At 41.6% G+C, this 23629-nt stretch overlaps 1 protein-coding gene and 1 long non-coding RNA gene across 4 annotated transcripts; one reads left to right on the top strand and one right to left on the bottom strand.

The window, feature by feature from the left end:
- Positions 1-256: 256 nt before the first annotated feature.
- On the bottom strand, positions 257-3388 carry LOC125704288 (uncharacterized). Of its 2 annotated transcripts, XR_007381076.1 has the most exons (4): positions 3086-3388; positions 1399-1502; positions 1173-1215; positions 257-341 (listed from the first exon to the last, which is right to left on the bottom strand). It is a non-coding gene; the product is annotated as an uncharacterized LOC125704288 (long non-coding RNA). The 2 variants fall into 2 exon arrangements; XR_007381075.1 differs by lacking the exon at positions 1173-1215.
- A 92-nt stretch (positions 3389-3480) lies between these two features.
- Positions 3481-19165, top strand: slc39a13 (solute carrier family 39 member 13). Of its 2 annotated transcripts, none has more exons than XM_049031511.1 (10): positions 3481-3615; positions 4940-5304; positions 8180-8287; positions 9720-9832; positions 14106-14255; positions 14868-14957; positions 15745-15795; positions 16334-16466; positions 16716-16815; positions 17724-19165. In XM_049031511.1, exons 2-10 carry the CDS (start codon positions 4986-4988, stop codon positions 17797-17799), a joined length of 1140 nt encoding a protein of 379 aa, XP_048887468.1. In that variant the 5' UTR covers positions 3481-3615; positions 4940-4985; the 3' UTR covers positions 17800-19165. The 2 variants fall into 2 exon arrangements, with proteins under 2 accessions (XP_048887468.1, XP_048887467.1); XM_049031510.1 differs by having other exon boundaries at positions 3487-3620.
- The last annotated feature ends 4464 nt before the right edge of the window (positions 19166-23629 follow it).

Genomic DNA, 23629 nt, shown 5'->3' with positions numbered 1-23629 from the left:
ATTTGAATGTTTACAGTGTGATAATTCATGTATTTAAGGGTAAACTCTGAGGGAAATTACTCTGATATTTATTAACATACATTTTGCTTTATGACCTTGTAAAATGGAAAAATGTCGCTAATGAATGCAGAAAAGGTTAATGCGAATTACTCTGCACAGTAGTAACTTAGACAGCAGGTAATTTTAAAGTTTATTACGCATACATTTAGTTGCATGCAGTTGGCATCACCAAACTGCCTGTGATGTGCATATATACCATATGTTTCCTGTGATAGGCTGGCATCCCATCCGGAATGTACCCCAGCAGTGTCACCAGGGATACCATCCAGGTCTCCTATGATCTTGACCATAATAAACAGCCACAAAGTGGAAGTTAGACAAAAATCTACCGTCTACATAAACCTCAATTTCACAGTCTCTGGTGAAGTTAGTAAAATTTAAATGTATTCTTGAGACTGAAGTGTAATTTTGTGGAGTATGAGTCAGGTGAGCTGAGATATTCCCAGCGGTTAGAATCATCATTATTCGTTCAGGCTGCTGTAGAGACATGACCAGTGTTTATTTGATACATGGAAATGGCATGGGGGTGGACGATGTCTGTGATGGCTTTTAGCTGACCTGCCGATTTACCTTGCAAAGCTATGAGTTTGTTTTGGTGAGTGAGTGTGAGACGTTGCAGGTCGTAAAATTCCACAATGTTTAAGGTTCTTTCTGTATATAGTACCTTTCACTGGTATTCACCACCCTGTACTTTTTTGCATTTTGTAGAGTTACAGCAGGGGTGCCCAATCTTATCCAGAAAGGGCCGTTGTGTATGCGGGGTTTCACAGCAACTCCCTAATCAGATTACTGATTAGAGGACTGATTGGCTAAAGAGTCCTCACACCAGGGTTTGATCTGCTGACCTAAAGGTTACCCCAAAAACCCACATACACACCGGCCCTTTGCAGATTAGATTGTGTTACAGCCTCAAGTTTAATGTCACGGGTCTTCAAAATATTCCATAAAGTAAAAAAATACATAGTTTTAAAAATATATAGTCATTTACAGATAGAAAACTAACAAACGAAAGCCAACAACAAAGTTGTCATTGCGCAAGTATTTACCCTTTTCCCTATAAACTTGCTGGTACAACCAAATGGTATATATTTAGGTATATGAGGGGGGTCTACCTCGGTAGAACTGTAGTGTCCCAAAGTTTTTTGAAGAACATATCTAAGCAAACAGAAGGATAAAAACCTTAGTGCTATCAAAAGAAGCTTAGGATCATGTTCTGGAGAAGATCCAGTCAGCGTTGCATTATAAAACATCAAAACGCCGTTAAATCCATTATTTAAAAAAAATGGAAAGAATATGGGGGGCAGCGTGGTGGCGCAGTGGTTAGCACTGCTGACTCACAGCAAGATAATCCTGGGTTTGGTCCTGGGTCCTTTCTGTGTGGAGTCTGCACACTCTCCCCGTGTCCATGTGGGTTTTCACAGGGGGCTCCGGTCCTGATGGAGCTGGGGGGGAACCACAGCTGAGATTCAATAAACTCTATATCTTGGATACTCCATAAAAAGGAAAGGGGGGGGGGTGAAACAAAATAATGATGCTTTGTTGATATGGAACAAAATGAAATGAGCTGAATATTGTAGATAAGGCCGAAATACCAGATGAAGTTATCAACACGTAACATTAACTACAAACAGCTGTCCTCTTAATGCCATCATCCAACAATGTGGAATTCGAGACAAAGGCTTCTATTGTCATTTATTTATTTATTTATTTTGCGTGGTGGTGAAGGTAAAATTTTAAATATAATATGGTAGCGTGTGATCTCAGCTCACTATGTTTTGCGAGCTTCTCCTTACTCCTTATTAATAATAAACCAAACATTAAGCTTTCCGATGGTTTGGCTGTTCTGAGGTAACTTCTAAAGTTTACATAAATGTTACTTTCCATTCACACGACACCCTTAGCCATCGCTCTTGGACATTTAATTCACAGGCACAGAGGCTCAGCTACTACTCAGGAAGTTGGTTTTTCTGGAACAGCGGTGAGAAGTGGGGATCATACAAAATCCCATAAGGAGAATGTGGAACACACAGCAAATACGCGGAAAAAGGTTTTTGAAAATACCATGCCCACAGTTGTGCTAGCATCATGTAGTAGGGATGCTTTTCATCAACAAGGAGCGGATAGAGCAACATACAAGCAGTTCTATAGGCGCAACCTGTTTCAGTCTGCAACAGACCTAAGACTGGGATATAAGTTCACCTTCCAGCAGGACGTCAACCCTAAACGTGCACCCAGAACTACACTGGAATGGTTTAAAATCGGGGAACTGAATGTCTAAGAATGACCTAGTGAAAGCCCAGGGTTCAATTCGACTGAAAATCAGTGACATGATTCATAGATAGCAATGCTTGATCAGCGATACTCCTCATTCTACTTGCTAGGATTTAAGCAATTTCGCCAAGGAAAACTGGCATATATTGCAAGATCCAGATGTACGAAGTTGGTAAAGACTAAAAGACTTCCAGATGTAATTTCAGAAAAAAATGAGGCTCTACTAAGTATGCAGTCTTGGGAGGATGAGTACTTATGTAAGTCACTCTGTTCCTTATTTACCAATATGAGTTGCCTGGTTGAAAACAGGCCAGAAAAAGGAAGGGGTTAAGTGTTAAGGAATAAAACAGGGACAAAAAAAATGGTAAACAAATAATACAATGGTCACTTGGACCAATTTTAGTAATTGTTTCAAATTACAAACAGACTATTAGGAAAAAAGAATGAAGGATTTGTATAACTTCTACCATATTAGGATCAAATTTAGCCCAATTTGTGATCAGGTTCTTTTAAGTGGCAAGGACCTACCAACAAATACAACCAAACGAAAGCATGCCAAATACTTACCAGTTACATTTTTTGAATGTAAAAAGCAAGAACAAACTATATGAACATAAACATAATGTATTTAATTTTATGAATGTTTATTTTTGGAATGACGTAGAAACTTTAACTCAGAAAACAAAATGATTGTTGATAACGTGTTTGACACTAATAAAATTGAAAGAAATAAATCTTGGAGTAAGATAATTACCGAATTGCCGTTAAGCCAGGAACACGACTGAGATAGAAGGGAATATGGCGCTAAATAAATAATACGGTTAAAACTACATTACACTGTGATTATTATGTTATTCTATTCTATATTCTTAAACTTTACAGTCTTTACTGAGGCTTCAACAGAAGGGCATCTCGTTGTACCCATACAGTGACAATATGTTATTGTGCTATTAAGCGTGTAATTATCGTACAAACCGACAATTTCAGGGTATTGGGACAATTGGGACAATTTGATCAAAAAGTAGCGAGAAGAATTACGTTCAAACCGGCCGGGGGAGGGCGGTCACTAACAGCTCCTACTCTCTTGGGCCCACGTGATGACGGCATCGACCGGAAGTGCTCCCTTTTATTCGGTTCGTGTGACTGTAAGGAAGTTTGGTTCCTGTCGTGAGACGTGGCCTCCGGAGGAGGTGGTTCCCCTGCAGCTGCTGCATCAGCTTACCCGCGGCGGAGCACGGAGCTGGATGGCAGGGATAGTCTGGAGCAGAAACCTCGGGATTATAAGTATGGTAAATTAATCTTTTTCTTATAATGAAGTGTTTAGGATTGCGTTATTTGAATATTTTTGACTAAGTTAATGCATGATTTGTTCAGCTTTGTTCAGAAGTTAAAACTTCATATGTTTGCACTGCGTTCTACTTATACAGTCCAACGTGTTTCGGGTAACTGAATCTATCACTGAAAAATAAGTTTCACAAACTCATAATTATTTAGTATAATCGTCATAAGGCAATAGGTGGTACACTATGGTAAGACAACTTGAATGTTTGCAAACTGATAATTCACATATTTAAGGGTAAACTGTGAGGGAAATGACGCTTACATTCATGAACATACATTTTGCTTTATAATCATGTAAAGTAGAAAGATATTGCTAATTAATGCATAAAACGTTAAAGTGAATCATTCCGCACGGTATTTAACATAGCCTGCGGGTAATATCGAGGGTTATTGGACTTTACGTCTAATTTAAGTACAGGTGTGGCACTTTTTTGGAAACTTGGGGACTGCAGCCGTTTGTACCCGTTACCTGCGTCCTAAAACAAATCGATTCATTAGTAATTTAAGAATCCTCTTCATTTAGTGATAAATTCAGTATAAGCTTTTTGTAATAATTAAAAAATATTTTTTTTCAAAAATAATAATAATGAATTTATTATTATTATTATTATTATTATTATTATTATTATTATTATTATTTGTGTACGTGTTGTACCACAACAAGCAAATGTGACAAAGCAGAAACAAGGTAGGCAGAGTTTAACGGAGCTCTGTAATCTGGTGGGTGGGGTGGGTCTGTTGGGGGGGGGGGATACTAGTACCTTCTAGGTACTTAGCGTTAGCATTCCAGTGGGTTCCCTCAGTACTCAGCTTATTATTACCTGAGCAAATCTACAGCAAAAGTCCAGAAATTTGATAATGAGTGATGGTGCAGGTTTGCGCGCTGCAGTCCCAGGTGCACTACTGGGAAAAGTTCCCGGTTGACAGACGAGTATTTAAACCGATTCCGTTCTTCCATCCGCTCGTTTTCTATACCGACTTGTTCTATGCAGGGTTATGATGTGAAGGAAAAGTCATTTCCATTAAGTGTAAAAAAAAAATAATAAAACTGCGCGCATCATTCTTCAGGGGTTATCTGCAAAATTTCAGTTTGCAAAATTGTTCTTTTTAATGCTGATATTGATAAAAACATGACATTGTCTATGGGCATAACTCAGTACTCTTTTGCTTGAGTTAGACAGCAAGGTTCAGTGTTGATCTGAATGCAGTCCTCTTGTCTCTGTAACTTGAAGTTGACTCTGTTGCATGTCTTCTTCTGTGGTTGCAGTGTCCTTTCGGCGTCAGCTGCGAGTGCTGGGCATGGTGAAGGAGCCATGAAGTTTCGGGCCTGGAGCCCAGCTTGGGGTATCGCTGCCTTTCTCAGCAGCACTGCCCTTTTTTTCATTTCCACAACGGCGTCTAGCCATCGGTCCAACGCCAGGAAGATGTCCCAGGCCACTGTGCTGCAGGCGGTGGCGGGTCCCTGGTGTACCGAGGAGTTGCCGGGTCTACAGGTGCTGTTGGACCTCTTTTCCGGGGAGAGGGGAGATGCTTTTATCTGTTCCCTCATTGGATCTATTGTGGTGGGGCTCAGTGGGATTTTCCCCTTGCTTGTCATCCCGATTGAAGCAGGAGCCGCCTTAAAGACTGAAGGTAAATGGTGAAGCTAAGCCACGATACCACATCTAGCACAAGTGGGGATCTGAGGTCTGCACAGACCTTTAATGCTAATGACATTTTTCTGTGAGCGGTGGCAGCTTTGTTAGAGGGGTTAGCGAGGAGTGAGCAAACGCCATCGTGAGAGGGCATTGGGCTTAGGAGCCTGTCTTGGTATAAATCCCGAGAAAGAGGAATATGTTGGAGAGCCGCACGGGATTAGAAAGCAGCAGTGAGTGATTCTGGATTAAAATGTCAGCCACGTGAAGAAATTGAGATATTATACATTGTTAGTGAGTATCTTATTAATGTTGTACTGAAATGGTAAAGAGCAGGGGCATAGTTAGAGATGAATGGATAGAGGAGCAGAGTTTTTACTGGGGGGGGGGCAGTGGCAAATTATTCGTGGATTAAAGCCAATAAGTATATATCTGGGGGGGCTAAAGCCACCCTAAAATAGGTCTAATGACGCTTCTGGTAAATCGTGTTTTTGAAGGTAGTACCATTCAGTGGATGTATATTTAGTCAGAAAGCTGAAGGTCAGTCTTCTCCTGATTCTTGTTCATCATTTCCATTTGCACGTTATAGTGGTGGACAGATGTGTGCATGAATGTTGGTAGATACAGGACCACCACTGGCCAGGACAGGAATATAGATGTGTGTGAGGGACAAAGTCCTGGATAGCATCAGTCAGTGTGAAACGCTTCAGATCCTTGTGCCCCTTATGCAGTCCTGGCCGGTCAACCGGCTCACTGGCTTTGACCCTTTGTGTGAGGAGCAATTGTAAATCACAGGAAGCTCCACTGACATATTAATCCTTCTCATCCATAGCCATACACAGTGCTGCCCTCACCCAGAGGCACAGTTGATTTTGTATCATAATAACCCAACTTCCTGACACAGACAGTAGCTGCAGCCCCATGACGTATCCATGTCAAAGGACAAAAGCTAATTATTTTGTCGTCATCAGCTTGATAGAAAACACAACATTGATTCTCATCCTCTATTCATTAGTAGTACTTACAACGGCAGGCTAAAAAAAAAATCCTGGAATCAACATACTGCAGTGCCAAGAGTCTGGGGTATTTCACTGTAAATCAGTAAATATAAGCAAAGGCTTTTAAACCCATCACACTTGGATTTAAAAGGGAACATATGGTGATGAATAATCTGCAGTGTAAGTGCCATACAGTGTGGCGTGCCTAACCGCCATGGCTGAATTTGGTATACAGTACGTAGCAGTTCATATCTCACTTTTGCTTGTGATACTATTTTGTTTAGTCTGACTGCTGACCCGTACAGTTGTGAAACTGGATTCATTTAGGGACCGAACGTCTTAGGAGTTGCTTCTAACAGTTATTGCAGTTTTGCACTGTTAACGTTATGTATTCATTGGAAAGTGGCGGCAGTTCCTGGGTTAAGAACATCAGACTTATGGATAACTCATGAATGGACTGTCACAACACACATTATATTAAAAAGTCAGGTTAAATGAAAATGGTTCATAATATCGAATGGACTCATAACTTTGTGACACACATTTATTATGTACTGCGTTATTATTTTTCTGACCCAATTTTAAATTTGTAGTTATCCACACTGCTGATGAACTTTTAATACCTTGTAGGTGTCAGTTTGTTTTAATCAGCAGGAAGTGGGTGCTAATTATAGTAAGAACAATTAGAGTGATGAAATCAGATATGGTGGGGTAATTGTATGCAGTTGATGCAGTCAGGGACTCAGAATCAAAGTGTGTGACCTCACAAATGGGGATTTGACATTTGCTGGCAGAGGACTTTAAATATTTAAAGAATCTGCGTTTAAGTATCAAAAGGCATGTTTGAATACATTCAGTGTTAAATATATTTTTTTATTCACGTAGAACTTGAATGCTTTTCAGCCATCTGAGCTTAGAGAACGAGTTTGAGTTTGATGGAGAGCAGAATATAGATAAGCAGAAACTTCCAGATCAGCTGCATTATGCAGGGGCCTGTTAATATTAAACCAGGCCTGCTCTGGGATCAGACAGACAGAGGTTTGCATAGAGGGCTATCAGGCAGTTACTTACTTTCATCCTCATCTCCCGGGATTTATTAAATTTCCTCTTCCAGCAACCTCAGCAGTTATGAAGATCTGGATTGTAGGTCAGTGAAGGTTTCTGCATACACAATGTGCGGGTGTCTGCTGCAAGTATATCTCCAACCTAAACGCTCAGAGCGGGTATTTCTGCACTCCTGCTGGGAGCTGTTGCCTAACAGACAAAGTGCTCTCCTAGTCACTTCCAAATTCCTCAGACATCGGTAGTTCAGAGATAAAGCCAGAGGGCATGTCCCAGCTGAAATGAGCTCCATCAGTGATACTTGAAAAGGATCATGGAAACCATTGTGTAATGAAACCAAGGTGTTAAATATCAAATGTTAAGCCAGCAAGAGCTGCAGCTGTCTGGTTTGTAGCTGTTGATTTTATATTAACACTAATATTTGATCCGTCATGTTTCTCTGTCTTTTAATTCACATTGTCATGAAGTCGTAATAAAGTAGCATTAGAAGAAGCCTCACTACTCTGAGGAGGACAAATCTACCCTGTTCTTCCCAGCACCTTCTTTGTGGTCCAAGTCATTGAGCTTTAGGTTTTATGTGGTAGAAACTACAATCTTTTGTTTTCCTTTTGGATTTTTACCTAAAATCAGGCCAAAAGCTCTTGGCGTACGTCAGAAGTGGAGGGTGACATTTTTTTTGTTACTGTGAGATTTGACTTTAAGGAACAAATGACGTCATGCTTGTACTGGCATCCAAAACCATTGTGGCACCACTATGACTGAAGAGTCCTTTGTAGTACTTGTCCACGTTTGATATTCTGTCTTTGGCTACAGCTGGCTGCCAGAAACTGAAGCAGCTCTTGAGCTTCGCCGTCGGAGGTCTACTGGGTGACGTCTTCCTCCACCTGCTGCCAGAGGCATGGGCCTATTCCTGCAGCACAGGTGAGCGGCCATCCGGTCTCTCCATCTTGATCTGGTAGATCTGCCCTTCTAGATTCCCTCTCCTCCTTGGCCAGGCTTGCTGTAGCTATGCTGGTGGGGGGGAAAAAATGGGTAGCGCAAACAAAATGCGACATTTGGTCTTTCCTTGTTTTTGGTCATGATTGTGCTCCTCTGTACTCTTGGGAGTTGATTTTGAGCTTCAGTATGATACGAAGTCTCTTTACCGTTGAAGCTCAGACAGTCAGTAATTACGTGGTTAGACTTTGACATATTAATTCTACATTGTGTTATTTCGTTCACCCATCCATCTTCTATATTCCCAGGAAGCCAGTCCTAGGATACATACTTAAGTTAATCTAAACCACATGTAAATTCACATTTGGACTGGTGGGAGGAAACCATATTACTCAGAGTCCCTGTGCAAACGCAGGGAGAACATGCAGTCCCCTGACATAAAGACTGGGGGGTGGGGGGGTGGGGGGGGTTGTACTACCCGCTATGCCACTGTGGCACGATATGTAAATTTTGGCTGATGCCGATATATTTATATATATATTTTTTTCTAATAATGCCAATATCCATAACTGACTTGCCTCTGAGCCCCAATAAATCTTTAGTGAATTTGATGTCGTTGACATTACTTAAGATCCCATGAATGTATTTAGCGACATCATAATATAATACAGGCACTGAGACATTGAGGAGACTGTAGCGAGATTCTAAGCGGTAAATGAGCCAATGACATCCGCTGTCATCCTCATTTGGGAAATGGTTGATCATCTCATCGAATCATCTCCTTTTAATTTAGTATTTTTGTCTTTATCAGTGAGGCAACTAACTTTGAATATTGGCAAAAAAATTTGTTTGCAAAATCAACCAAGATTGACACATCGGCCTGGGGGGTGGCGATTCAGGTTTGAGGGGGCTTTTCCACTGCCCCAGGTATCATGTTTTTTGTAATTAAAAAGGTTGGGCAGTTTAAGCTTTGGTCTTATTTGTCCACACATCCATTATTATTCCTTTCTTTTTCTCAATCGACGTTTTCCGAGTTCCTAACTGCTGTTTTTCAGGGTAGTGGATGTATATTGTGTTTGGGAGGAAGATTATTTGCATAACCAATTGACAATAAACACAGTTGCAAGTTACAAAGAAAGCACTTGGTTTGGTAATGGTTCCTGGCTGGAAATCAAGCTGGTGCAGTGGAGTAGCATCCTACGTGGGTAACACTGCGCAACTAACTTCTAAAATGTTTAAACAGTGTTGTTTGATTTACAAGGTAACCGAAGTATGAGAATGACTGATATAGTAAATATGAGTTTGTAACAAACCAGGGCCATGGTTGTTGTTTTTTTTTTGTTAAACACTAGAATACTGAGAATATGAAAACAAATGGATATATAGTCCCTGGGGCTGTAATGTGCCTTTCTGGCAGATGGGGGTCATCAGTATCACAAGATCCAGGGCCTGTGGGTCATTGTGGGAATGCTGTCCTTCCTCGTGCTGGAGAAGATGTTCCCAGATGAGGGGAGTCAGGAGGAGCCCTCGGTGAGTTCCACAGCACGGTCCTTTGGGATCCTGGGGACTCCACACACATGGCCTTGCATTCAGTCAAATAGCACATTAACCGTTTGATCTGTTCCTTCCTGAAACCCAGTTCGACATTCTGTATGTGCTGTGTATCCCTTTGTCAGGGTTTGTCAAGCTGAATTTTGTCTGTCTCTCTCTTTTTTTTTTTTTTTTTTTGACTGTCCACAGTAGAATTTTATGAGATGTCGTGTTGTCTTTCTGTATAATATTTTTTAATCTTAGGGTTACTCATACTAACCAGCCAACCATCTTTAAAACGTGCTGCAGGACTGCTTGGAAAGAATGAGCTCACTTGACCAGTTCATCTGTCTTCTGGTGACTAATGCCTCTGTAACGTGGGTCATCATGAGACTGACTCAAGCCTCGTCTGGCTCCTCAGCCAGTTGCAGAAAGTTTGACTCCTCCATGCTGGCTTGCTGCTATTTATAGAAGGGGTCTTATTTAGACGTAAATATACATGTATGCTTGTCAGGTTTTCCCCTCTGCGCGCTGCTTTTCGGTTGGGCTGGTTTAGTTCGGCCACTCGGCAGCTCAGAAGCCTTTCCATTTAGTTGAAGCTTGGTACAGACACAGCGTGTGCAAGGAGACGTGCGTTGGGAACTTGCACTGACATGTCTTTGCATAGCTATCTTGATCCGTACAGGCACAGATTTATGCTAAATCTGCTCTTCGCCTCTGTTCCCTTCGTTTTGATTGGCAAAACACTTTTTCATGTGGGATTTGCGCCGCACAGTTAGATTTCGTTTTGATTGTCAAGTCTAGGCACTTTGAAAAAATCGAGGAGGAAAAGTTTGTTTAGGGAAACTGCGTCCCCTGCCAGTGCGGTTTGTGTCTGCCCTGCCAATAGGAAAACCATTCATAGATGGGGTCTGTTTGTATATGTATAAATTTGTGCCTCGGCAGTTTCTCAGTGACGGTTTTGTTTAAACAAACTTTAAACCCTGTTAAGTTCTGACCCAGGAGGAAATTATTTTTATGGGGGGAAAAATGTACTCCTAATTTCAAGTTACGTCTTACACTAGAACGTTTACATCTTACTAGGTGAGGCAGAACGAACAGCATATCTTAAATGATTATGTCATGTAACAAAAGGTAAAGGATGCATTCTTGGGTGCTGTGACGTTTTATTTTTTTAAATATAGCTAGATACGGTACAGACATACTTATGCTTATTTCAGGCTAGAGGCATTAATCTTATTCAGGTTTTGTGTGTTTTATAATGTAGTCACTTGGAAAATGTCTATCATTCTCCTTTTACTTCACTGCACTCTTTTAATCTAATTCACTTCTGGTAATCTATAAGCGGAGCCCCGCGTAAAACAGGAAGTGCGTCCAGTCCTCCCACTGCTTGTGCCAGATGCTCTGCCCAATAGGGCTGCAGACAGCTGGTGAAAACTGGGACCCAGACAGTGACTCCTGGGCTTTTTATAGTTCTGGTCGTGAGGCTGCTCCCACTGCACTTGAGTCTGTTGCTCAGGTTTCACTGCAGTCTTATCTCTGCCGCTGGAGGTATAGTCTCCCAATCTGTTGTTCTTTTAAGTAAACATTTACATTTTAATCGGCTGATGGTTTAACCCATTGCAGTACTAATCACTTGTTCCAGTCCTGCAGCAAGACAAGCTTTTAGCGCAAAGGCACACAAGCGAAATTTTTGCGTCGTACATAAAACGGTACAAATAACCAGTTTGACTGATAGTAACTAAGTGGTATAAGTAATCCAGTCCTGAGACATATTAGCAGACCAACCAGGATTTCACTCCCTGCAGGAAAATCTAAATGACGCATGCAACTGTGATTCATCCCATAATTACCTAGATGGCTTGTTGCTAAGGCAGATAATGAGCGACTTAATTAGTTCTTGCCCCCCCCTTGAGTACAGTTGAAAGTGAGTGTGGCCTGGATCAGGTTCCCCACCCCTGGTCTAATAAATGTCGCTATTTGCGTTTTGTTTCACGATGCTACCCTTGGCAGCTTCATGTCCTTTGAACGTTTACTCTCAGCGGAAAAGGGGCAGTTCACCCCAAAACTCATTAAAAGATATTTTTTAGGGAAGCTTTAGAGGTTGTACTGCTGGGAGTTGCCTGGTTTTGGAGATATTGGCCATAGAAATGTCAGCCTTTTCTCGAATATTATGGGACTGAAGAGTATTCTCTCTCTGGTGTTTTAAAACGCCAAAAAATGCATTTGATAAATTCAACAGCAATATCTCTTTCAAAAAATCTTAACCCTGGTTACTCAAGATATTGCCGGGGTGCTTGTATAGTCTGTGCAATGATATGATTGGTGTGTGGAGTTTGGTAGAAGAAAATAGTTCCTACATTAATCTGCTCAGTACAAAGTCTGTGGATTATCGTGAATAAATAATTTCTGGTAAGAGACGATGCAGGTGAATTTTTCGAATTTTTTTTTTTTAACCAGATTTATTAAGTCAAAATGTGACTTATCCAGTCTTAATACCTGTGGAATGTCTATGTGCAGACTTCTCCCCTGCCCCCCCTCCCGCCCCCCCGGGCTGAAGGCTAGCAGTTTCCATGCCACTCAAGTGTTTTCCACCACACTTTGGCTAAATATAAAACCAGACAAAAAAAGCGCAGGGAGGCAGCTCCCTCATGGCGGTTAGGCAGGGCTGTGGTTACTGCTTTTCTGAATGGGCCTTTTAAAGAGCTACGAGAGGAGCCGAAATTCCGAGCATGTGTGTGTCATAAATGTCATTATGTCTTGTTGCTCTATAAAAGTAGACAAAAACTAATGCTGCCTGACCATTCTGTTTGTATGTTAAGAACCCCTTGTAATTTCCACACCTTTGTGGTGGTTGTTTGCGCACCTGGACCAGTCCTGCCTAAGTTGCATAGACGTGTGCATTTCGCACAAGAGCATATCTCTTGCTGTTTGCGGGGCATGCGGTTTAATTTATGCACATGGATTTGCAAAAGAGCAGCGTGTTTGTGGTCTTCATGATGAGCTTGTTGGGCAAATTTTGTTTGTGTGTTTACATCGTTTGTGGTTTTAGCAAGAGAGGCTTTTGTACGCCTGCTGAAAGTGGAGCTGCGAAGCTGGAAAATTAATATTATCGCCAGGGGACGAGGGAGAGGTTGTGCGTCTGAGCCCCAGGCTCGGCAGTGTTCAGGAATGCTCTTAATCACGACTGTTATCGCTTTTAAAGGCTGACATTTTAACTATATGGACCCATCATTAAAAATTTGTACCTGCAGATTTGCTAAAAATATATTGGTTGGTATTTGAAATTGTAAGTGCAATATACCGGTGGCTAAACCAGTAAATCTGCCAGTGGAAAATGGTGTCTGGTTCTGCTGTTGAAATTCAGACTTTAGGCAATTTCAAAAGAGATTGCTTAAGTATAGTAAGTCAGCTGTCAGCCTGACTGGGTGCAACTATATGTATAAGAAGCTATTATCTGTGTAGTTATTGAGTAATTTAGTTGCACTTAACCACATAAAATGTTTAGGAATCTTATCCATCAAACAGCATCAGTGTCTGTGAAAGGTTTTTGTGTTCAGATGTGAAAGATTAAGAGAATTTTGACAGCTTAAAATAGGATGAAGAGAGGGGCCTTTGTCATTTTGTTGGTTCGTAGTTGCATTTTATCATTCCATTTATTTTTAATACTCATTTAAAATTGTGCTAACCGTGCATTAATCCACACATAAAACAAAAACACCAGGAAATGTATCTGCAAAAATCTGAATTCTACAGCATATCTAGCAGCGGTTTCCTTTTAAACTCAGGAATACTGACAGTTGAAAAGTTAATGCCTTGTGAGTAACAACATAATTCGATAAACGAAAGCACACGTGGATACCACCTCGTGCTCGGGATAACGTCTTCATTCACGGTTTTCTTTATTTTTACATTCAACCATAAAACTAACTATGATTCTATAAAAGGTGGGTAGTATGCTGAAGTTAATTGGATTGTAGAGTGATTTTTCCAGAGTAAAACTGACTCTAATTGGGTTTCACTTATTCAATTAAATGTTTGTTAGCATTGTGAGTATATCTGAAGACCCCAAGTCTCTAGATATTGAGCATCTGTGGATCAGAGCAACTATTAGTTTTTCGCAGATCCATTGGGTATAAATATTGCTCTTGTGGTGACAGTAATGTAACAGATTTTTGTAATTATGTTTATGGTTTACTGTTGTTCTTTTTTGTAATGGCCTTAATTGCACATTTATGGCACTCGGTACACCAAAACTTTTCTCCTTTTGCAGATCTGCTCGTGCTCAAAAGCCAATCTGTACGCTAAGTCCAGCTGTGGGCAGACAATCGGTTCGCCGGAGAAGTGGGCCCCACACACAAATGGGCACTGTCCCGATGGCCATTCCGCTCTGGAGCCACATCGAACCCCCGAGAAAATAAAGGTGGGGAGGAAAAGTGTTGATGTCTTTTTTTTTTAATATTGTCCCAGGCAATATTTACGATTCTCAGGTTTTACAAATGCACTGTAATATATATGCTGAGAATAAAATCAAGGTAATAACTGGCAGTGATCATACTTGGTACCGTGAGAAGGGTCCCGCTGTTATTGGAGCCGTTGCTCTCGGTGACTTTCGGTCATTTTACAAGCTGTGCCGTCTCCCCCTGCTTTGCCTTGAGAAAGATCGCCATCGCGTACGTGTCTTACTCGCCTTATTCTTTCTCCTGCCAGCACGAGCAGATGGTCGAGAGCTCCGGCAATAACATTCATAAACTTTTGTCTGTGCCTGAGTCCAGTTAGAAGCACTGCATTACTGTTTGGACAGTGCTCTGTTCTGTTCATACAGAGAGGTCTTGGCGAGAGTTCCGTGGTAGCGTCCCACTCTGGTGTATTTGTGATCGTGAGGGGAAAAGTTTTAAAACTTCAATGCCTCATGGACTAAAGAATATCTAATTATACTACTCCAGTTTGACGTGAGATGCTTTGCTCGATACAAGACATCTTGCCGTATTGATGTTCTGTATCTTTATATCTGATATAACTATTTTTTTGACAGACAAGTGGATATTTAAACCTCCTGGCCAATTGCATTGACAACTTTACTCATGGGCTGGCAGTCGGGGGAAGTTTCCTGGTCAGCAAAAAAGTAAGTTTGTACTGCAAGAAAAATCAAATGTTCAAAAAAAGTGAACGTGCGTCCCATGTTCTGTTTTTGTCAGGACAAGAAATGTTTATTATTAAAGCACTTACTAAGACCCCAGGCAGCATGATGATGTTTGGGATGGCGGTCAGCCTCGCTTGTCTTCTATAGTGAATATTATCATTATCAGTCATCATCAATAATAACCATAATAACAGCAATAATAACAGTAATAATAATTGGTAATGATATTAAATAATCACAATATTGAATAATATTAAATGATTATAATAATAATAGTTGTCCCTTTTTATAGAGCTTTTCGTGGTAATTCAGGAAGTAAAATGACCACAAACCCTAACAGGTGTTTTTTTTTATATCCTTCACAGTGTATTCCTTTGTTTGTCTATGAACAGCTTTGTTTACACTATTTGTAGGCACATAGAGACATAAAACTTTCGTCTGTCCTTCTGCGATAGTTGCAGGCCGTATGAATTCAGGCATGTATTATCAAGACACTAATTGAAGTTGACATGTCTGCCCAGAAAACCTTGTCTCAGTCTGGTATAGAAGCAAGAAAAAACTATATATTAAAAAAAATAAATAAAAAATTTTGGGTTACTGTTAAGCATGTGGCCACACAACAAAGAGATCTGAATAAAATTCCGTTTCAGCACATACTTGAAGCAGCTGCTGCCATAGTTATGTCACCTTAGCAACGTAAACGATGCGACTGGTCGTAAAACATGCAGCAGATGGTCACTGATATGTGTTTTTCCTGTTATCCTAACAGGTCGGTGTCCTGACAACATTTGCCATTCTTCTTCATGAAATTCCTCACGAGGTTCGTAAATACTAGGCCACCTCTACGTGATTCTGTTGACTAATGTGGGGATGCTGCTGGTTCTCAAGTATGCTGTTAATCCTCAGGAGATCTAAGTTTTATCAGCCTCCCCCCGTTAGAAGTGGGGTTGATTTGGGGCTGAAATGTTGGCAGACGAGCAGAAATTGAGCCTGATGTCCCCTCCAGGCCTCTGGCCTTTGCTGTAAATGCAGCTGTTTTCTCTGTTTCTGGCTGTCTGCCTTCTCTGTCTCCAGTCCGCTCCTTGAGAAACATAAGACTTGCTGATTTGTAGTGAGTGCAAAGCAGTGTATTCTACCGTTTACTGAAAAACAGCACAACCCTCGCAAAGTCCTCTCGATTAATTCCCGAAGTTAACCACTGCTACCATGAATATATTTCCTGAATTGGTTTTGGTTCAGTCTTATTATAATACAATATGTTAATTTTGCCAGGAGGCTGTAATTTGAGACAGGATAGGGGCTCATAATTAGGGGCTCATAATTCTCCAACTGTGCTGAGTTGAATTCCTGCCTTTCAGGTGGGGGACTTCGCCATTCTGCTGAGGGCGGGGTTTGACCGTTGGAGGGCAGCCAAAATGCAGCTGTCCACGGCTCTAGGGGGGGTTTTGGGTGCTTGTTTCGCCCTCTGTGCTCAGTCTCCCAAAGGAACAGGTGAGACCACAGCACTCATGCATGACTTTACGTATGTGCTAGGATGTGTATTTTTTTCCATTTTTAATTCAATGCTGTTTGCTGATAACACTGCCCTATGCTTAAAGGACAGTACCAACCTGATGTTGTTCATCACCCTTTAATGTAAAGTTTCATCATGGGAAAAAAAAACATGTATGTAGAACTTAGGCACTTGTGTTCATTGTGATTTCCTCAACAGTTGCTATCCTTTCTTCTTCACTGGTGCAGGAAATTCTACAGCCTGGATCCTACCATTTACATCAGGTGGCTTCCTGTACATTGCTTTAGTCAACATAGTGCCAGACCTTCTGGAAGAGTCTAACCCCAGGTAATCGCGTCACTAAGTCATGGTTTTATGCTTAGTTTTTGTTTCTGTCTGAAGTTCTCATAAGTGCCTCAAATGGAGTTGTTTCAAGTTCTGGATTACACTGCTAAAATTGCTTGGATTTTATCGCCAGTCTGCATTTAAATTGTTTACTTTCATGGAATCTAAGTATTATTCCACCTGACTTTGGATACACCCGCAATAGTGTGTTTAGTTTGCGTAAAATATGGTGCAGTGTTACAGCTTCCAGTGGTAAATTCTTGAGAAACCTATTTCCTCCTACAGCATATGAGAGTGCATGTGTTGAAATGTTAGACACGGCCCGAGTGAGACAAAATATTTCGGTAAAGGACATCAGATGAACTTCACTGGCTGTTTGCCTTAATAAATGTGGAAGAGGTTTTCGGGATGTCCGAACACCAGTGTCGGATTTAATATTTAGCAAAGTATCTGAAATCTTTCACAAAAGCTTATTCTGGGACAAGAAATTCCATGTTTCATCCATTCATTACAAAGTATAAATTGATACCTTGACACTTGTACGAGAAAGCAGGCACTTGTTTTGGATTCTCTGAACCCAGTATTTGTGGTTATGAATGAATTCAAGTCAAGCAGGTATATGCCATCTAAAAAGTATTGATTATCACATCAGTATTATACTTTACAGTAGCACAGTGTTATTGTTGGGGAAATTATAAACTAATTTCCTGTTATGGTGCCACTTTTTGTTTGCTAGATGTTTTTATTGCCTATAGAGCTTTTGGAAATTGACTGCAATAAATCCCAAAGGTGACCCTTTTAGGAGCTATGAGTGATGTCCTGCCACCTTGTTGATAAGGAAAGACTAGTACTCGCCATTGCTTGTGTGAGAATACATTGTGTCCTGTTCTCGTCCTATCGTCTGCCTCTAGGTGCTCGCTGTTGCAGATCCTGTTACTGTGCTGTGGGATAGCAGTCATGGCCGTCTTGTCCGCTGTGGTGGACTGACACTCTGGGTGCGCTTCCACTGCAGAAAGAGACCCCCCCCCCCCCCAACACACACTTCTCAACTTTAATGTGTCAAGTGGAAATGATGTCACAGGAAGTCAGTTTATTTCTTCGCAATGGAAGCGGACAGACAATCGGAGGCTTGCGAGGTCCAGGTTTTTGAACATGCACTCCAGTGTGGGAGCCATGCCAGAGGTGGACGTGCCGTGAGTGTGTGTGGTTCAATCGAAGGGATCCGTCGGCTGCTTATCCAGCCCGCGGCACCACACTCCCCAGGACCACTACTGAGATGAACATTCAAAGATGCGTTATTTGTTTCCCAAAGTGTTACTCTTCATTTACACGCCAATACCCACTGGTACCACTACGTGGAAATGGCTAAATGTAATATTTTCTCATCAGTCTTGCATACATAACAACTTTACTTCAAACATCTGTTAACCTTTGCCAATGTACTGATTTAAATGCTCTTTAGCTGTTGGATATTGGTCCTTGTTTCACAGTCCTCATTGGCACTGTCAGTTATGTTCTGTTATTTATATATCCTGTCATATAAGATTTTGTATGTTCAAGCATATTCAGGTGCCTTTTGTTAGATTCTGTGGTATTCGGCAAGCAAACGGCATGTTGTCAGTCTAAGGTCAGATCATACCTGCTGCTTTCCGTGTCACTGGAGAGTTTAGATACACTCTGCAATTTTGTCGATGCACATGACTAAAATTTTCTGTATCTATATTTCTTGAGTGACACTTATTTTGGCTCAGTGTTAGCCCCTGGGAAGGTATATATATTAGTTGTGTTAAAGAAACTCAAAAGCTTTTAAATTAATTACTATAATTTAGTCTTTGAGCGTTAATGACGCAGTAGGAATACACACACAAAGACATTGAAGAATGAAAGGGTTGTTTTCCCTGTACGTAGAACTAGAATATACTAATCTTATGCTACAGCTAAATCCCTGTGATCTATTTTATTACAGATTTTATTCTTATGTCGGTGTATAACCTTCACTCCCATAAACCGGTAACATTTAAGAGCTAGCAATTTTCCCTTGTTTAGTTTGCGTGTTTGGGAAATGCACATCTATGATATGTAACACTTAACTCTACATAAGCCTGTGAGATTATTCTTCTGAATAGGTCAGTGCTTAAAAACGGCAGTATTTTATGAAATGCTTATTAGTCTGGTTTTTCTGCGATTTCACTCAATTTTTCAGTCAACTTGAGCAACTGACTTCTGCTGTGCTGCTCTGAGTCTCCGGTAATGGAATAGACTGCTTTTCGAAAATGCATATCTTGTTTTAAGTACATCTTTTGCCTTATGTGTACCTGTTTGTAAATAAACTTTTTTTGTTATACAAACCAAATATTTGCTGCAAGCCATCAGTTTCCCCCCCCCCCCTCCCCCCCCAGAAGCTTGCCCCAAAATGTCAACAAATGACTGGAGTGTGCTATGGATTGCTTTGCACTTATTGAACTGTGACACAATCTTCTTGGCAGGAGTGCATTGCCATAACAATTCACTTGTAGGTTCTGCTTACTCAGTGTTCTGTTATGGTGGATTGTACCTTGTATCTAATGCACAAGCTGCTATGCTGAGATTTGTCTGCCAATCACGCATCATCGCCACCACCTATCCCTCCAAATAAGGATGAAATACTTGACGAGTTCTCTGTTCTTGGAAGTACTTCAGGTACAGTGGCCAATAAGGAGAGTACCAGCCTATCACTATTCATGTTAATCACTTTTTAATGGAAGTTTTCAACATGCGAATCCCATATCTCATTTTGAAAATTCATCAATATGCTGTAAACATTCAATCTGGCACCCAGCCCTAATAGGCTGTTTCGTTTCAGTGTCCCCTGGAAACTTCCGTTGTGTTGTGGCTCGTTTCCAAGGTGTTGTGAGTGGATTTCTAGCTTTTTTTTGTTTTCCTTTTCGTATTTTGTTTTCTGAATTTGCAGCGTATTGACACACCGGCCACTGTATTTGGGACCTGTGGCAGACTTACTGAAGGTCATATGTTTCAACATTAAACTAAAAAGGTTGGTAAATATGTTCATTGGAGGCTTCACCCAACAAGATCAGTTGTGCATTTTTACTTTGCCTCTGTCGACTTTCAGTGTTTTTGAGTCAAATAATACATGTGTGTAGGACTTAACTGAATGTACTTTGTTCTATTAAATGCTTGTCTCTGACTGTACTTACATGATCAGTTTGGACCATGTGATAATTTGTTTCCTGTACAGCCGATCTCAGCTGTTTAAGAAGTTTCATTTTTCTAAGGGTTCTTGACAACACTCACAATCTTCCAGATCCAACTCTGCACGTCTGATCTCTGTAATCAAAGGCACGTTTCTGCCAGTGGACTTTACAGTGTGACACAATTTCTATGACTGATTAAATATTGTATTAGAAACAATGCTCACTTGAATCTCCTTTTCCTCTCATGTTATTCATACTTGGAGACGTTAGGACGTTATGTCCGTAGGGGGAAAGGATAGTGTATGATGTTTATACAGGTTGAGTATTTAGTTTAAGCCTGCAGTAGTGGAATGTGTCTAAACAGAAGCCGTCATTATCAGAAAATACCATGTGCCTCTCTTGCAGTCTGTACTGTTGACTGCAGTCTCCCCCGTCCTTACGGCAGCTTGCCCTTACAGTCCTCCGTCCTGCTGCTGGTCCATCATTGTCAGTTTCTGCCCTTTTGCAGCTGTTACTTAGGTTCTTCAGATGTAGATTGCAGTTATATTGGCTTTAAAGGCATCCCGTCATTACCCTCTTAGTCCATTTTTGTTCGGAGACACACTTAGGGGACTCTTCAGTTTAAAAATATTTCTTTGTGGGAATAACATATTTTGATGGGACTATGCCAGCTTCAGAGGTCCAGGGTTAATTCACAACAATCATTCGCAACAATTTCTCTTGAGGTCGATCTGAAATATTTGAGGGTCTCCCTCTCTTGCTATCATTGAACTTGAGCTTTAATCATTTTTCTGATCTTGATGAGGGTGATTTGCGGGAGTTTTTTGGGTCAGTTAAGGGCTTGTGTCTGGATTTCATCAGCATGTGACACATTTTGCCGGACACATTCTACAATATCAATTTTGTGTCTGAGTGAATGACTTGTGTGTATGTAGCGCTTTTCAAGACGCCCAAAACGCTTAACAGAACCAATGGGGAGCCACTTGAACTACAACCACAGCGTAGCCCCCACCTGGATGATGCGACAGCAGCTGTTCTACGCCAGTACGCTCACCACACAGTAGCTAAGGTGGTGAAGGAACAGGAGAGAATTCACCAATTACATATAAGAGGCCAGTTCTGAAAGGTTTAGCCAGGACGTCGGGGTAACAGCCTTACACTTTCGGAAGATGCCCAAGGATCTTTTATGATGTCATTTATGATGAGGGTTAGGACTCCTCATCTTATCCAATGGACAGCACCGTTTTTACAGCACGGTGTCTGTTCTGTGGGTGCTTGACCTTTCTAGGTATTCATTGTTGCGCCTTGGCCCTAGTTTGCTTCTTTGTAACGGTATTAAACATTTCCAGTAATAACAAGCCAGATCTCTTGTATTGCATTTTATTGGCTTGATACATTGCAGCTCTTAAGCTTCTGTGCTCGTGGGAACATTGAACAATGAACATTGAACACAATCCAGCATATGGAGGAATGAGTCTTCAAAAACATACGCTCTCTAGGAAAGCAGTACCACTGAATAGTGATGTTTGTTCACCAGCTGGGCTTAAAAAAACCTTCAGTTCGTGGATCTGCATATTGACTCACTTTGCTGGCACAGTGGTGGTCAAACTCTGGCACCCTGGACATCCTGTCCTCCTCGATTAATCAAAGGTTTGTTTTGTCCTGCGAGGTATCGTACTCATTCTCCAGCGTTCTGTCCACCCAGCCCTCCTGTCTCTGCTCCATTCCGGGATTCCAGCCCAGGTTCCATCTGCCGCTCGATATCGCCACCCAGAAGTGAATATAAACCGCCTGCCGTTCGCTTCCCGGCAGCTTTTGCTCGCTTTCGTTATTCAGCCTGCTGTATTTACTGACTCTCTTGGATTCAGCATTGCATTGCTTGACTGATTGCGATTGTTGTTCCTGCCGCTTTGGTTTTGCTTGTTTGTGTGTTTCACTTGTCTGGCTTTTTACTCTCAGCTGTTTCTCTAAACCACAGTTGCTGTTCTTGCCCTTGGCTTTGGTCACTCGATGCAGGGAGATAATATATCGTTTCTTTTTTTCCATAACAAGCCCACAAATTTAACTTCACTGTTTGGTCTATAATGCCATTCCTTGCTTTGCAGTTTCCTCCTCCTGAGGTAGTTTGAAAGCTGCCGATCATTCAATGCCAAGATGTGTCCTCAGAGAAGAGCAAAGCAGAGTCTGTAATGACAGTGTCGACTATGTATGCGAAGGCATCGGTTTTTCTGGTAATGATTCTGCTCGACATTCACTCTTGATCTTTTCGTTTCATCCATTTTTTCGCTCAATGCATAAAATGATTAGTGGTAGTCATTGTAGTGGCAGTTCATTGTCATACCGATCTGTTGCCAAGAATGAGTCGTATAGAAAGGGCAAAGACGTAAAATTATTTGGGTGCAGCCTTCACAGGATTGTCAGACCCTCTGGGTATGATTGCAAGCAGAACATGGAAACAGTGGGGGAGGGGGGGGGAACAAAGACGGGCATTTTGATGCAATATGGGAGGAAAACAATTGCAGATTCACTGGTCATCAGATAATAGAATGGCTACACTTGACAGCTGTACATCAGAATGTAGACGTACATCATCATGTATAATGACAGGTAGCAAGAGCTGTGAACTGAGTGAATGGGCGTATCATCTGATTTTTGTCCCGCCCGCATAATTTAGTTTTAAGCTTTGTTGCAGTGAAACATGAAACAACTGTATGACACAACTAAGAAACTATCTGGAAAGTACAACGGACCAGAGCGACCTGTCAGAGACAAGGAGGGAAAGGCCATCACAGGATTAGAACAGCAGATGAATAGATGGTCTGAACATTGTGAGGAGCTTCTGAACAGACCAGTACCACCAAACCCCCCCCAAACATCAACCCAGCCACCGAAGATCTCCCCATCAACTGCAGCAGGCCAACAAGGGAAGAGATCAGGAAGGCCATCATTCTGATGAAGAACGGGAGGGCAGTAGGACCTGATGACATACCAGCAGAAGCCCTGAAGGCAGACCTGGAAGCTTCGGTCGAGATGCTGTACCCCCTTTTCGAGAAGATCTGGGAAAAGGAAGAGATACCGACCGACTGGAAGGAGGGCTACCTAGTCAAGCTTCCAAAAAAAGGGGACCTCAGTAACTGTAACAACTACAGAGGCATCACACTCCTGTCAGTGCCAGGCAAGGTCTTCAACCGGATCCTCCTAGAGTGGATGAAGGACATCGTCGACCCAAAACTACGAGATGAGCAAGCAGGTTTCCGACAGAACCGATCATGCACAGACCAAATCGCAATGCTGCGCATCATAGTAGAGCAGTGCTTGGAGTGGAACACACCATTGTACATCAGCTTTGTCGACTATGAGAAGGCGTTCGACAGTGTGGATCGAGAGACTCTCTGGAAGCTCCTCCGGCACTATGGCATCCCAGCCAAGGTGGTCAACCTGATCAAGAGCTCATACGAGGGAACAACCTGCAGAGTGATCCACGGAGGGCAGCTCACCAACAGCTTCCAAGTGAAGACAGAAGTCCGACAGGGGTGCTTGTTATCCCCGTTCCTCTTCCTCATCGCTATCGACTGGATCATGAAGACATCCACCACTGAATGCAGAAATGGAATCCAGTGGACCTT

This window comes from Brienomyrus brachyistius, chromosome 11 (assembly GCF_023856365.1).
Source record: "Brienomyrus brachyistius isolate T26 chromosome 11, BBRACH_0.4, whole genome shotgun sequence".
Classification (NCBI taxonomy): domain Eukaryota; kingdom Metazoa; phylum Chordata; class Actinopteri; order Osteoglossiformes; family Mormyridae; genus Brienomyrus; species Brienomyrus brachyistius.
This window is presented reverse-complemented; position numbering and strand designations above follow the sequence as displayed.

Coding starts and splice junctions, on each gene's coding strand:
- slc39a13 (XM_049031511.1), top strand. CDS start 4,986: ATGAAGTTTCGGGCCTGGAGCCCAGCTTGGGGTATCGCTGCCTTTCTC. Junction 9,833..14,105: donor GGAGTCAGGAGGAGCCCTCG/GTGAGTTCCACA, acceptor CTCCTTTTGCAG/ATCTGCTCGTGCTCAAAAGC. Junction 14,256..14,867: donor GAACCCCCGAGAAAATAAAG/GTGGGGAGGAAA, acceptor TTTTTTTGACAG/ACAAGTGGATATTTAAACCT.